Consider the following 11,526-nt stretch of genomic DNA (forward strand, 5'->3'; position numbering starts at 1 on the left):
AAATTGACCCCAAAGAATAACATATGTATACATTTTACATAAAGCAAAATTCAATATTCTGCTTCTAGAAAAGCAACAAGTAAATTGCTGTAATTAGCCTTAAACTACCTTATCTATTACTTCTACTTATTGAAAAATGGATAGCAATACCAATGGTTACAAGTGGCAGAAGTAGTAAACAGTATTTTTCACAAAAATCAACTGAGTAGTTCATTCATTTGTTCTTATTTCCCATGCATAATCTTTCCCATTTAAGGCCAAAATAGTATAATCCAAAAGGATTAGTACTTTGAATACATTTGATTTTTTTCAATGCTATTGTCCCAGTCATCTCCACCACGGTCAAATATCGTTACAGAAGGCCTGGAATTTGTTTATTCTCTTTGTGCATCATGCATTCAGCATTCAGCTGCATATGAAACTCTAACAGCTTCACGCCTACTGCCTGGATATTTTTCAAACAAGCAATTTAAATAAAGTCATGAAAGAGTCAAATGTTCCACAGATGTTCATGGCTTACAGCCAACCAAAGCCTTATAGTTTAGAAGTCAGATACAATCATATGATACAGTCTTTTCCTTTTGCAGGTAAAATTTAAGATTACTTAAGAAACAACTACTACTGTTAATCAAGGCTTGTTAAACTGCTCTTTGTATTCAAGTGCTTAGTCTAAGTATTTTGTGTGTTAAAAGGTGTCCATGGAGGCTTATTACACTTAATATTTCTGAACACAATATTCAGATTTATAATTTATTTGTGCTTATCACAGTTTGCTTACTACTCATCAGTTCTTACAAAGATCCAGCATGACTTCAGCATTTGAACTATAATCATTGTTATAAAAAGTGTCAGGATTTAAGTGCAACTCTATTTTCACATTGGTAGTCCTAAATAACTCATTTTCAGGGGGGAATAAATTAACGTGTCTGTGAAATCAACTAAGAGAGAAGGTGGGTGAGGTAATATCTTTTATTGGATCAACTTCTGTTGGTGAAAGAGAAAAGCTTTTGAGCTACACAGGAGCTTTTTTCAGTTAAATCAAATGTGAGGATGCATTCCTGAAACATACCCTCTCAACTCTAGTCCTGTGGCAGGGCCGGCTCTAGCTTTTTTGCCACCCCAGGCAAAAAAAAAAAAAAAAAAAAAAAAAAAAGCAGCCGGACTGCTGAAGCAAAAAGAGGGCGGTCAAGGCGGCTCGCAGGGGGGTAAAGGGCGGCAACCGGCCCGCTCCCTCCACCAGTGGGCTGCAGCCCGCTTGGAGCCGGGCGAGAGGGGCTCCCTCCTCCGGCCTCGGGGTGCCTCTCCCGGCCAGGCAGGCTCGGGCAGGCTCCGAGGGGGCCACCACAGACAGCACTGGCTGGGGTCTGCGACCTCCACGCGGGGCTCGGCACAGTGCAAACGGCGCCGGGATCCGCTGCCCGCTGGGCCGCCACAGAACCCTCCCTCCCTCCGGTGCTCGCCGGGCTGCCGCAGAACCGTCCTTGCCACCGCTGCCCGCCGGGCCACCGCAGAACCCTCTCTCCCTGCCTCCGCTGCCCGCCGGCGAACCCTCCCTCCCTCCGGTGCCAAAGTTTGGTTGCACTTTCACTGATGGCAGCAGCAGCAACTCACATTCTCCCTCTAGCGTTTAGGGGCCCCTAAGCTTTGTGCGGGTCATAGAGAGCAGTTATGCTCCTGACAAATTCCAACACTAAGGAAAAACATTTCTTAAACTTTTTTTCTCTTTTAAAAAGAAAGGGAAATGCAAAAGACATTTTTAATATATGAAGGCTGTGCTAACAAGTAAAAATAATGCTAAATTTCAACAGCAACTTTAGGTCTCTACACTGTACAAATGTAGTAAGTGCAGCTCCTGCTTTTTGATCAAATATTATGTAGCTTAATATAATGCTGTTTGTGTCATAACGCATATGCCATAAATGCATGCAGGAGTGTGCAATGCTGCAGGGATGAAATGGTATTCAATCCTTCACTTTAGCTTTTCTTGACATTTATATTTTAACTGTATACTTTACTTTAACCTATACGTCACATTAAATAATTTTTCCACATTTAATTGAAAATAAAAGATAAATAGCTATAAGTGATGTATACTTCATGCTCTAACTGAGGAGCTACTGTAGATTACAGAGAATCATATCATACTCTTCCAGTCCAATTCAGGCGTCTTCCATGAGTGGATCTACTCCCTTCAATGTGGAAGGGGGACTCAGCCACCTCCATGGTATTGTCCACTGCAACCTGGACCTGCCGGAGTGCTCTCTGTGCATCCAGGTCCACACTTGGGGAGGAGATTGGGATGGGTTCTGGTGATACACGTCATATCCTCTCTGGCCACAGGCTGCATTTTCTTCTCTGTGTAACCTCCCCAAAGGCTGTCAAGCCAAGGAGAACTCCCTGCTAGTGAAGTTCCAAGCAAGCCAGAGCTGGTACAGAGACACATGGCCTCTCATGGGTCCTCCAGCTCTACACCCTTTTCCATAGGTGGCAAACCTCACCTCCCCTGAAAGGTGATTTAAGGGAATCTCCACAATGGATATGTTAACTGAAATGTCATCATACGGAACTTATTCGCATGGCTTTTAATGCAGGAGGGGGAAGAGATGGCTCATAATATGTTGCAGTTAGCTTTTTGTTGCAGAATAACAATGATATTGATTCTATACTGAAAGTTTTCTATCCACAGCTCTCAAAGTGATTTACAATGATTTATTTAATGCCTTGCTGAAACACTCCTGGAGGTTGCTGATTTTTTAAAATTATTAATCCTTTTCTTGTAAGTGAATCACATATGTAAGGCTGAGCTCCTGTTTTTCATTTACTTTGATATTATAGGAATAATTTGAAAGTTGTTAATTCAAATTGTACTAATCTATTTACACAACCTTTCCACTTCAGATGCCCAACACTAAGGCAGTATCAACATCATAATCCACTTCTTTTTCAGATGCAGTCCCTAATTTATACATACCATATGCATGTCCAGAAAAAGAAGGGCTACAAGTTCTTCATTCACAAGTTCTTCTAACAAACACTATTAGAAATCCATTACCTGGGTGCTGATAGAGCTGGTTCCATCTGTCGCCTCTACTGTCAGGTTGTAATTTGATTTCTGTTCTGCATCAAGAGGTCTAGCTACAATGATGGTTCCAGTGCCCTTGTCTACATCAAACCGGCTGTCGTAGTTGCCACCTGGTTCAAGAAATTGAAAGAGACAGAAGTTCATAAAACACTGCAGTGGTGTACTTTCTCAGGTACGTACACTTTGTTGTCTTAGGACATTTAAGCTTGGGTATGAGTTAATCCTTCATATGGCTTTGGATAGAGCCTCTTTGCTGACTCATGGGATGGCACTGATTGCATCCTGTGGGAAGATTCTCAACTCTCTACCTTTTGAAATCTTGATTTAAAGATTAGATGCCTTTCTAAAGATATGCTCCAGCTCCAACACAGACTACTGAGATTGTTGCAGGAATTACTGGTTGAAATTATATGACCTGTGTTTTGCAGGAGGTCCTTTCTGGCCTTAAAATCTATGATGAATAGCAAGTCCTCCTAACCAAGAGGGCTGTCACTATTAGGGTCTTTGAGGTCAAGGTAGAGGAAGTAATACCAAAAGATGGAAAAATTCGAGAAAAATCACAAAAACAGAGCTCCTTGAAAGGCACTAAGCTCCTTTTCTGAAACAAATTTGTTTACTTATAAAACTTCAATTGACCTAAGAAATATAGTTCAATAACCATGTTGAAATGTAGCTCAGTAACCAACAGCCAATCATTTAAATGTTTAGTTGATCATAATAATATTTGTGCTACTCTAACCAGTTTGCCCTGACAACATACTAGCTTTTAAGACCAAATGTTGTTAGCAGTGATAAATACTGGCCATTAACATCAATTGGTTTAGACTTTTAGATAAACTATTTAAAATGAAGAAATTAGTTTCTATTGTTGTCAACGTAATGTTAGTTGTGGCTAACCCATTTATCCTAATTACATTGTGCATATGTTTTTCTAATTATATATTTAGAAGCATATTATTTAGACATAAGCGGAGTGATTTTTGTAAGATATTAAATGCATATATTAGGAAATCACTGCATTTCAACTATAAAGAGACATGCATAGAAATGAGGGTCTGAAATATCAGGGATGGTAAAATTCTACTTAATCAAAATAAGAACAATACTGAAATTTCCATTTCCTGAAAACGTTTGCCTTCAGAAGTTGCAGGACAGATAGATCAGATAAGGATAGACATCTGGAGCAGGGGTGGGCAAAATACGGCCCGTTTAACATTTCTGTCTGGCCCGCCAGGCTCTTTGGCTGCCCCCTCGTGATCTCCAGGGCACTAAAAGTCCCGTGGCACAGCGGGGCGCTCAGGCAGGCTGCCTGCCTGCCGTGGCCCGACGCTGCTCCCAGAAGTGGATAGCTGCCGCAAGCAAGTCTCTGTGCGCCCCTGGTGGGGGGAGGTGGGAGGCGGCAGGCGGCTCTGCACGCTGCCCCCGCCCCCAGCACCATCCTCATAGCTCCCATTGGCCGGAAACTGGTGCTTGCGGGCAGCACACGGAGACCCGCTACCTCCCTCCGACCAGAGACGTGCCGGCCGCAGCCACTTCCGGAATCGGCATGGGGCTATGGCATGGAGGAAGCCTGCCTGAGTCCTGCTGCGCTGCCTGTCGGGAGCCGCCTGTGGTAAACGCCTCCCGGCCAGAGCCCATAACCCACACCCTCTCCTGCACCCCACCACTCTGCACCAGCCCGGAGCTCCCTCCTGCACCCAAACTCCCTCCCAGACCCCGTGCCTCCTCCATTAATATAGTAGAAATGTGTGGCCCGTGACAACTTATCAAAATTTGTGGAGTGGCCCCCCTGCAAAAATTATTGTCTACCCCTGGTCTGGATTCTGCCTTACTGCTTGACAGATATTTAGTAACTATGAATGATAAGTGTACTGGTGACTTGGGAGTCTCACTACAGCCTAGCTCCTGTCCCAGAGGAAGTTTCCTTAGCATGACCACAGATATAAATTGAGCAATGTGAAACTCAGCAGTTTTGGTTTGAATGGGTTTTATACATAAAATTTTGGTTTGGTTTTGGGCCAGAAGTCAAATTTCAGAAAGTGTGCCCATAAAATTATCTTTTACTGCTGGTAGGTGAAATAATTTTTTTTGGATGACAGAAAGGGAGAATTTCATGTCTCAATTTAGTCACATTCACCACTACAGTAAAACAGCAGGGTGAATGAATGAGAGCATATCCAGTTGCACTTCTTCTGAAATAAAGACAATCTCAGCAGCAGACTTTTAGTTTCTGGCCTGGAAAGCCTACAAGTCTTGCAGCGTTTTTACAAGGAAATCACAGATGCTTTGCCTAATATTACTATTCTATTAGTGCTGATATCTGTCAATCTCCTGAAGCAGCACCCAGTCCATCTGGCAAATGAAAGGTGCAGACGCATAAATTTAGGCCAAAATCCAAAACTAGAATTCTGATGTGCTGCTATGTGTACTTACAGATAACATAACAAAACGAAAAGTCACAAAAGCATCTAAGCAAACTTTCATTCTTGAAGAGTTAATAAGATATTCTAAAATTGTGTGTTTTATTTCAGATCTCATAATTGGTTAATAAATTATGTGATCTCAGCAGATACCTTCTGCTGTACAGTTCAGGTCACAAGCCATCTGAAAGATGTAAAAAACTTCACTAGCAAGTTTGTCTCCTGGCACAGCCAAAAAGAAAGAAAGCATGGAAAGCAAGCACAGAACATAAAAGAAAGTCATCAGTGAAATTATTTCATGCTATTAGAAACAGTCAAGAGGTACAGTAAAAATTTGTAAGAACAGCTGATAATTTGACAATGCGATGTAGTCACATAGCTATCAACCTATTCAAAATACTTTGTTATTAAAAAATAAATCTTACAATGCAAGCAACAAGTTACAGCTCCTGGACCCAGTTCTACCATCAATCCACACACAAAACCCCAGTAGGAGCTGGACTTAAGGAACAATAGCAGGACAAGGTCACTTGTCTTCAGTATGTTCACAAAAAGGTTAAGCATATAAATATGAACATTAAATGTTTAAGCTATGCAGCATGCTGAGAAGAAAAATCAAAAGAAAAATATTAGAATATTTACACACTATACACAGTACATAGTAGTTGAAACAAAGGAAACAAATGATAAAAGTGTCCAATAGCATAGTTTGGGCCCTACCAAATTCTGGGTCCATTTTGGGCAATTTCATGGTAATAGGATTTTTAAAATCGTAAATTTCATGATTTCAACTATTTAAATCTAAAATTTCATGGTATTGTAACTGTAGGGGTCCTGACCCAAAAAGGAGTTCCAAGGTTATGGTGGGGGGGTTGCGGTACTGCTACCCTTACTTCTGCGCTGCTGCTGGCGGCAGCGCTGCCTTCAGAGCTGAGCAGCTGCAAAGCAGCAGCTGCTGGCCAGGAGCCCAGCTCTGAAGGCAGAGCCACCACCAGCAGCAGCGCAGAGGTAAGGATGGCATGGCATGGCATTGCTACCCTTACTTCTACACTGCTGCCTGCAGAGCTGGGCCCTCAGTCAGCAGCCGCCACTTTCTGGCCGCCCAGCTCTGAAGGCAGCAGCGCAGATGTAAGGGTGGCATTGTATGGTATTTCCACCCTTACTTCTGCTCTGCTGCTGGTTAGGCGCTGCCTTCAGAGCTGGGCGCCCGGCCAACAGTTGCCGCTCTCTGGACACCCAGCTCTGAAGTCAACGCAGAAATAAGGGTGGTAACCCCGTGCCCCCCCCCCCCCCCCCCCCAAATAACCGTGTGACATCCCTGCAACTCCCTTTTGGGCAGGACTCCAAATTTGATAAACACTGGTCTCCCCCATGAAATCTGTATAGTATAGGGCAAAAGCACACAAAAGACTAGATTTCATGGTCCGTGAATATGGTAGGGCCCCAAGTATAGCATGTTCCAAAACCAGCGGTCACAAGATCCTGTTTCATGAGACATCCCAGCAAATACTATTGCTTTACTCCACTGAAACTGCCTTATAAAAGTCACCCATAACCTCCTTCTTTCCTAGTCTAAGGTCTCTTCTATGGACTTATTTTTCTTGCTTTCTGTTAAGCACCCCTGAAACCATCTCCCACTTAAGCCTCGATGACTCTTTCCTTTCATGGTTCCCTTCTGTCTGTCTGTGGTCAGCAGGAGATTTCTTTTCCCATCCACCCTGGCTCGGCTGACCCAGCTGGCACACTGATGGGAGCAGCCTCAAATCTCTGCTTATATCCTACCCCTGCCCACCTCTTAACTTACCTATTCCCCTCCACTGTCCACCCATGTGTGCATGGAGATAGGAATAATAGTCCCTTGCTTGTTCTCTCCCCTATGCAGTTACCAACAATGCAAACAGCCCTTAGAGGGATGCAAGGGCGCATCTATGCTCCCTCTCTCCCCTACATAGGTGTGTAGGGCAGAAGACTTTTATACCCCTCCCCTTTTTTTATTTTCATGCATTTGTTGAAATCTGATTGTAATCTTTGGACAGTGACCTGTCTTTTAAAATTCTTTATAAAGTGCCACACAAGTGTATGGTTCAGTAAATGTTTAATAGTAACAACTACATCACAACCACCACAAATCTCACTGGAACATGAAGCCAGCCTAAATTAAAACTAAATATGACTATTCTTGAAATCCTTCCCTCACAATTCAAACACAGTCCAGCTCCATGCACATGGCTAAGATTTTCAAAGGCAAGTAAGGGAGTTAGAAACCCAACTTTACTGGTTTGCATAGGCTCCCACTGACTTTACAACGAGTTTCGTGCCTCATCCCCGCAGATGCCTTTGAAAATCCGTCCAAGAATATGTACGGATCAGGCAGGTTGTGACATGACAAGCCATACTGCATCGTGGGATATTTCCAGAAGCAGGTCCTGGCAATCTCTGATTTTGAAAGACGTAAGTGGCAAAATAAGTTATTTGTAATATCAGTTTCGTGTTGAATTCTCCCCACACTCTTTCTTTTTGGGGTATCCAGCAAATAACCCTGCAGTTGCTGGGTCCTGGGGAAGAGCTGCAGCAGAGCGCCAGGAGGCGGAGTGTCGGTGGGGCCATGCAGGGCTGTTTGGGGAGGCTCAGTCTCTCCCAGCCTTTGACACCTGCCACCCATGGTGCTGGAACAATTTTTGTAGTGGGGGTGCAGAGATCCACTGAATCAAACTGTAAACCCTGTATATAATGGAAAGCCAGGGGCTGTGGCAGCACCCCCCGAACCCTTAGCTCCATCTCCTATGGGCCCAATTCACTCTGCCAGCACAGTGTCTGCCCCCAGTGGCAGAAATTCAACCCAAAATGGGGTATGAAAGGGAGCTGCAGTGGGGCAAAATGCCTATTAGAAGCCATTAGTTTGGCTCCAAGAATTGGCAGCACTTTAAAGCTTCCCTCTCCTGGATGAACCCAGGGGTGGGTATAATAAAGCAACGTGAACACTGCCTGCTCTCTCCCATAGGTGAATCTATCCTTGGGTGCAGCAACCCTCACTAGAGAAGAGCCCTTTTTATTGCTTCCCCTCCCCCGCCACAAACTTTAGGAGTAACTCAATCCCACTTAGTTTATATACAAAATATTTGCAAGTCATTTTCAAAGCTGTCGTAACAGAATGTTGCAATGTTATATTTTGTGTTTACAGATAGAGAATTTCAACTCCTTATAAGGTTGTGAGCTAGGGTAAGACAAAAAGGCTGCAAGGAATAATGCAAAATCTCAGCTAGCACAACATTCACCAATATATATTAATAATGAATAACTTTAAGGCCTCCTTACCAGTAATGTCAAACCAGAGCGGTGTGCCAAGAGGTTCAACAGCTATTACACCAATCATGTGAGCTACTGGATCACTTTCCATGACCGTAAAGGAAAAAAATGTTTCCTCAAAAGAAATAGGGTCTGTGGGTGGTGTAGGTTTTGAAATCCATTCTATATGAAGCCGAGTAGTTGAGGACCTTTGTGGGCGACCGTTATCCACAGCCTTAATCTATGAAATACAAAAAAAGACAACTTTGTGCTAAAGCAATCATGTAATCTTTATATCACATAAATGAAAATATAACAAAAAAGCCCAATAGGCTCATCACTAGCAAACAGATCTGAAAAGGTTTGAGTGCCTCTTGAAAGGTGCCCTCAAACACCTAGGAAGCCAGTTGGAGTTGAGGGCACTCAGCTCCTCACAGGTTTGTACCTTTGGTAATCATAAATTTCACACTCATTTCACTAGCTTCCTTGAAGAAAGTTAAAGCTCAATTGTTGTTGTTTTCATTTCTGTAATATGTCACCATCATCCTAGCCCTTGAAAAGAACAGCGCTGCTTGGATTCATGATCTCAATGCAAGTGACACAGTTAAATTCACAGTTTAAAAAAAAAAAAAAATACTTCTGGTCCAGTATCAAGTATTGTCTGACGTTTGTTAAATTGCAAACACTGGAAACACTCATGCACCAGCTACTGAATAACAAGTGATGAAAGCACAGATAAAAGAGCACTTTAACATATTAATGGCATATGAGATCTTGACTCACTGAAAGAATATCATATTCTCCTGCTCCAGAAAACTTCTTTGATGATACCACTCCAGTTTTCGGTTCAATAAAAAATTTGCCATGTTCATCACCATCTTCAATGCTGTAAGATATCTCTGCATTGGGGCCTTCATCTTTATCTGCAGCTATAACCCGATAAATAGGTTCTCTCTTGGCAGTTCTCTCACGTTCTGGTTTCTCACGTTCTGGAAGCCTGATTTTGTAGAACTTTTGTAAAAACTGAGGTTTATTGTCATTCTCATCTAAGACTTTCACAACCACCCGGGCAATAGTTGACTTTGCAGGAATACCATTGTCCGTAATGGTTACCTATATTTATAAGTAAAGATAATAAGGTTAGTCTTCAACTCAAGCATGGTCTTTTCAAGATTATGCTAATGCATTTTTTTATCCAATACCTTTCAAACACACAGATTTCTATTCTAACCATAGAATAATTCCTCAACTATATTTACTCAAAGAACGCTGGCTAATGATATTCAATGAATATTTTTAAAAAGGACTCGATTTATTCAGCTTTTTGTCTTAACATTTTGACTCTTGAAGCGTGCCATGTAGGAGTTAATAGGCACACATTAAAGCAACTGCATTATTTTCCAGCATTCTAGCTAAAATACTAACTTCATGAATGTCAGCAACAGCGAGCAAGTTTAATATGCTTTTTCAGTTAATGGCTTTATTGTAGTAACATTTTTATATATATTTTTAGCATAGTATTTTCTTAAAGGCTTTATTTTGCAATTATTGTTATAAGAAGCAAGTGCATAACTTTAAAAATTTGACAGGATTATACATTAAAAGATAGCAACACTTTAAGACATAAAAGCACTATGCAGTTGAATGAACATTAAAAAGATAATATTAAAAAAAAAAATACTAAGCACAGAACACATATTTCCCGAACTTAAAGGAAATGGGAAATGAAACTCTACCCCTACACTCCCAGCAACAGTCACAATTTTTATAAAGGCCACAAAAATAAGTGATCTTTCTCAACATTAATTCCAGGGCCGACCTGACTTTATTGAGGATAGTGATGCATAAATAAATAACAAAAATGCTATGTTAATTTGAACTTATTTAGAAAGCAAAGAGGAAATCAATAGCTATGAGGTGGGAAAGAACCAAATGTATAGATGAATTTAACACATATATAAGAGCAATTCCAACAAGAAGGTGTTAAATATGTATTTTAAATTACTTTAATATCTATTGTAAAGAGGTAACAGATTTGAGTTTAATGACCCTGTAGCTCTCACTCATGTGAACAGTTCCATTAATGTAACAGCTAGAAAGTCAGGCTCAATGTTTGTATGCTGTATGTACAGCCTTCTACACAACAAATAAGTTTACAAATTGGGTGGTAATGGGGGAGAATTTAGCTGCTAGCATGATAAGCATTCTAAGGGTATGTCTACACTACAAAATTAGGTCGGATTTATAGAAGCCGGTTTTATAGAAACCGGTTGTATGCAGCCGATTGTGTGTGTCCCCACCTAAAATGCTCTAAGTGCATGAAGTCGGCGGACCGCGTCCACAGTACTGAGGCTAGCATCGACTTCCGGCGCATTGCACTATGGTACCTATCCCACAGTTCCCGGAGTCTCCGGCGCCCATTGGAATTATGGGTTGAGATCGCAATGCCCGGATGATGCAAAGCAGTGCCGCGAGGGGTTCTGGGTACATTGCGTCAGGCCCCTCCCCCGCCGTCACAGCAACGGCAGACAATAGATTCACGCCTTTTTACCTGGGTTACCTGTGCAGACAACATACCACGCCAAGCATTGAGCCCGCTCAGCTCAGCTCACCGTCACCATATGTCTTCCGGGTGCCGGCAAACGTGAGACTGCATTGCTAAACAGCAGCAGCAGCTTACTGCCTTTTGGCGGTAGACGGTGCAGCATGACTGGTAGCCTTCATTGGCGATCTGGGTGC

At 42.2% G+C, this 11,526-nt stretch overlaps 1 protein-coding gene across 1 annotated transcript in view; it reads right to left on the reverse strand.

Annotated features, from left to right (window-relative positions):
- The window catches only part of FAT1 (FAT atypical cadherin 1), a 161,911-nt gene that overhangs the window by 47,446 nt on the left and 102,939 nt on the right, over positions 1-11,526 (reverse strand). Inside the window, exons 5-7 of the mRNA XM_024203281.2 lie at positions 9,571-9,900; positions 8,818-9,028; positions 3,053-3,192 (exon numbers count right to left, since the gene is read on the reverse strand). Coding sequence (XP_024059049.2) covers positions 3,053-3,192; positions 8,818-9,028; positions 9,571-9,900 — 681 coding nt within the window. The remainder of the gene's footprint in view (positions 1-3,052; positions 3,193-8,817; positions 9,029-9,570; positions 9,901-11,526) is intronic.

Source organism: Terrapene carolina, unplaced genomic scaffold (genome assembly GCF_002925995.2).
Source record: "Terrapene carolina triunguis isolate 2854851 unplaced genomic scaffold, T_m_triunguis-2.0 Scaffold66, whole genome shotgun sequence".
In the NCBI taxonomy this organism is placed as follows: Eukaryota; Metazoa; Chordata; order Testudines; family Emydidae; genus Terrapene; species Terrapene triunguis.